Consider the following 4556-nt stretch of genomic DNA (forward strand, 5'->3'; position numbering starts at 1 on the left):
GTGAGTGTCCTGGCTATAATACCATGAACAGATTTATCTCCCAAACTTGGAATAATATAATTGAACCTACTGTCTATCTACATAAGGAGGAATACTTTATTGTCAAATTCCAAACAATTGAGGATATGCGTGAAATTTTGTATGCTAGACCTTACACCATCAATTACAAGCCATTGATTTTGAAACCCCGGACGCCGGATTTTAACTTATCTGAGGAATTCCCTACTGAAATTCCTCTTTGGGCCAAATTGCCACAATTGCCAATGAATTTTTGGGGTTCAAACTCACTGATTCGAATTGCTAGCTCTATTGGAACACCTATCTATGCAGATGAGTATACGGCAAAGCAGACAGGGGTCTCATTTGCATGAATGCTTATTGAAATAAACATCACCAAACCCTTACCTAATGAGATTAAAGTGCTAGATCCAAAAGGGAAACTGTTTACCCAACCTGTGATATATGATTGACGACCACTATATTGCGAAGTGTGCCAGTCCATTGGGCATAAATGTGCACCAGTAACAGCTCCTACTGCTCAAGCACGACCACGAAGGAGGGCTGCTAGTAGGGGACCAAAGCTAATTCAGGACTGGGTATCCAAAGAACCAAACCAAGCACAAGAAGGGCAGCAAGCAACAAACCCAAGGGAACAACCAGCTCAGGTACTGCAATCAATACCAGAGCAACTACTAGCTAAAGAACTGCCAACTGCAATGGAAGACATTAGCATCGGGACTATGCCATGTGTAATAAAAAATCCCCTGAGCCCAGATCAAAACAAAGAGAGTGGGAAGAATGAGCAGGCGCTTAACACCCAAGAGCAAGGATGCCTTAATCCTGAATTGCACCTATCAAACTTCCCTACATTAAGCTCAGCATCAGCAAAAAGAAGGACCGGAGGAGACCAGAGTTCAGGTGTAACGAAAACAGTGCTACCCCCTGATAAAGGGAAACCTCTTACGCAATGACTTGGCTAATTTGGAACGTGAGAGGAGTCAATAAGAGATATAAGCAGAAGGAGGTGCGGAAGATACTAGTGAATAAACACATTAAACTAGCAGGTCTGATTGAAACAAGAGTGAAGCAACACAACGCAACTAGAATAGTGCAAAACATAGTTCCAGGATGGGTAAGTGTGCTAATTATAATACAACGACTAATGGTCGAATTTGGATGATATGGGACACTAGCATATACATAGTGACACTTATCAAAGAGGAGAATCAACTACTCCATTGCCTAGTCACAAATGGGGCTGAGATTAACTGCTATTTGACTGTGATTTACGGGTACAACACAGTTGAGCAAAGAAAAGCTTTACGGGGATACTTGAAGGACTTGGCTCATGGGCTTAACAGACCTTGGATGATCAGTGGCGACTTTAATGCTCTTCTTTACCCCAAGATAGATTGAGTAACAACCCGGTGTAGTATGCTGAAATAAGGGATTTTGTTGAATGTCTACAGGATCTGCACCTAAATGAAATAGCCTGGAAAGGAGAATATTATACCTGGAGTAATAAACAGCAAGGCGACGAAAGGGTGTGCAGCAGACTGGACAGAGCCATTGGCAACCATGAATGGATGATGGCATGGGGACAAGTGGTACTAGAGTATGACTTTCCAACATATCAGATCATGCCCCTATGGTACTGACTCTAACAAATATGCAGAGAAACATTAAAGTTCCTTTTAGATTCTTCAATATCAGGGCGGAGCATAACAAATTTCAAGACATTATTTCTGCAATTTGGGCTAAGAAGCTTTCTCGGGACAGAATGGGTAATATTTGGCTGAATCTTAAAGCATTAAAGTTGGACTTGAAAAAACTGAACACAGAGGAGTTTAAGTATGTGGGACAGAATATAGAGCAAGCAAGACAATCTCTAGCTGAGATCCAAGTACAGATGAGGCGACAATGGACTGATGCATTGCAAGACCAGGAAAAGCAGACTATAATAAAACTAGAGAAATGGTCCCTCATAGAGGAAAGTGCTATTAAGCAGAAATCAAAAGCTAAGTGGATTCAGCTAGGAGACTCAAATAATAAGTATTTCTCAGCAGTATTGAAGGAAAGAACTCAAAGGAAGCAGATAATTGACTACTACAGAAACTATCAAGGAAAAAATTGTGGCTTTTTATAAAGGGCCGATGGGGACATCCACTGCTGCTCTACCCGGCGTTAACAGTAACGTTATGAAAAATGGGCCAACACTGCCACAAGCACAGAGACTACAACTATGTGTACCTATTACTGAAAACGAAGTGACTGAGAGTTTATAGGCTATAGGAGATGACAAAGCACCGGGACTAGATGGCTACAATGCAGTGTTTTCAAAAAATCTTAGGGCATAATCAAGCAAGAAGTTGTGGGAGCTGCTATGGACTTCTTCAACCAAGGAAAAATGCACAAACCTGTAAACTGCACCTCTATCACTTTGGTACCTAAGAACTCTAACCCTGCATCCATTAGAGAGTATCAAGCCATTGCTTGTTGCACAGTCCTCTATAAGCTTATTTCAAAAATTTTGGCGAATAGAATGCAAAAGGTCATGACAACTGTGATATGTGAAGTGCAAGTTGGATTGATACCGGGTAGAAAGATAGGTGATAACATTATTCTTGCCCATGAACTAGTCAAAGGTTATAGTAGGAAACATATATCCCCTAGATGCATGATTAAGATCGACCTCCAAAAGGCGTATGATTCAATAGAATGGAGTTACCTGGAGCAGGTGATGTGTGAGTTGGGATTTCCTACTACATTTACTCAATGAGTCATGGAATGTGTAAGAACTGTGAGCTATAGCATTATGATTAATGGAGAGCCTGCTACTCCATTTGAGGCTGCTAGGGGATTAAGGCAGGGTGATCCTATGTCACCCTTGCTCTTTGCTATAGGGATGGAATATTGGAGTAGAATGTTGAATGGCCTCAAGATGATAAAGGAATTTCACTACCACCCAAGATGCTCTAAACTTGGAATAAGCCATTTATGTTTTGCTGATGACTTGCTCCTATTCTCAAGGGGTAACATAACTTCAGTGATTGTATTGCACCAGTGCTTCAATATGTTTTCCTAGGCATTCGGGCTACAAGCAAACCTGTGAAAATGTTCAGTCTACTTCGGTGGAGTAACACAAGCTGCCCAAGCGAGCATCTTAAGCAAATTGGGATATTCTTATGGGGAGCTTCCCTTTAAATACTTAGGGATTCCACTAGCAACTCAAAAGATATCTCTTATCCAATGGCAACCACTGATTTCCAAGATCACGGCTAAAATCTCATTCTGGACAGCTCGAAAACTCTCTTATGCAAGCAGGGCTCAACTTATTCAGACAATACTATTTGGACTGCAAGCATTCTGGGCACAAATTTATATCATTCCTAATAAGGTCATAAAGATCATAGAAGCTCATTGCGGGAGCTACTTGTGGTCTGGGAGTAATGCTATAACCAAAAAAGCTTTAGTAGCATGGGATAATTTGTGCTCTCCTAAGAGTGTGGGAGGCTTGAACATAACTAACATGTACATCTGGAATAGGGCAGCAATTGCTAAGCACTGGTGGGATATTGAGCATAAACAGGATAAAATGTGGATCCGATGGATTCACACCTACTATATCAAACAACAGGCAATGAAGTGTGTGCAGGTCCCTAAGCAAGCAAGCTGGTTAGTAAGGAAATTTTTTGAAGCTAGACACTTAATAAACCAGATGCCGATCCAACCTACTAGGTAGGGCTTGATTAGACAAATCTACTAGCAGGCCATAACTGCAAGGACCACAGTGCCATGGAAGTGTATGATGTTCCAGAACACAGCTAGACCAAAAGTTGTTTTTACTATTTGGCTGAAACTGTTGGGAAGGCTACTCACTGTTGAAAGATTGGCAAAGTGGGGAATAGAGGTGAAGCCCAAATGTTGTCTATGTCAAATGCATGATGAGACAAGGGAGCACTTATTTGTACAATGTGAGTTTACTAAAAAGGTGTGGAGGAGGGTCGGGCAATGGATGCAAATGCAGTACTATAACCCTGTCAACTGGGGCCAGGATCAACAGTGGCTCATCCACAACTTAAAAGGAAAATCCCGGAAAGCACAAATATTCAAACTGGTCTGTACTGAAGCCACATATGCCATCTGGATTGAGAGAAATGCTAGAATATTTGAAAAACACAGTAGAACTTGGGAACCTATAGCTAAGGAGGTTATGTATGTTGCGTGTGTTAGAGCTACACCTACTACAATGACATTCATAGCTTTAGACTCTAGTTAGCGTGTGTACTGATATGAGACGATTAACATGCTGTGTATAGCTGCTACTGATATGTAAGACTACCATTTGGTAATTAATAAAAAATCATTTAATTACCAAAAAAACATAGCATTTTATTATGTGCTAATATATATATATATATATATATATATATATATATATATAGCACTTGCAAAATGCAAATTTAAGTAATGCATGAATAGAAATTTAATTATCATTAAGGTCATAAACTGCTACGTGGGTTGATTATGGCAAAATGGACTTTATTGCAAAGAAT

General features: G+C 40.4%; 2 protein-coding genes across 2 annotated transcripts; both read left to right on the forward strand.

Moving 5' to 3' along the window:
• The first annotated feature begins 967 nt into the window (after positions 1-967).
• LOC132610344 (uncharacterized) lies at positions 968-2146 on the forward strand. Its single transcript, XM_060324644.1, has 3 exons — positions 968-1132; positions 1470-1607; positions 1676-2146. Exons 1-3 carry the CDS (start codon positions 968-970, stop codon positions 2144-2146), a joined length of 774 nt encoding a protein of 257 aa, XP_060180627.1.
• Positions 2147-2782: 636 nt separating this feature from the next.
• Positions 2783-4279, forward strand: LOC132610345 (uncharacterized). Its single transcript, XM_060324645.1, has 3 exons — positions 2783-3032; positions 3123-3655; positions 3770-4279. Exons 1-3 carry the CDS (start codon positions 2783-2785, stop codon positions 4277-4279), a joined length of 1293 nt encoding a protein of 430 aa, XP_060180628.1.
• The last annotated feature ends 277 nt before the right edge of the window (positions 4280-4556 follow it).

Source organism: Lycium barbarum, chromosome 9 (assembly GCF_019175385.1).
Source record: "Lycium barbarum isolate Lr01 chromosome 9, ASM1917538v2, whole genome shotgun sequence".
NCBI classification, from domain to species: Eukaryota; Viridiplantae; Streptophyta; class Magnoliopsida; order Solanales; family Solanaceae; genus Lycium; species Lycium barbarum.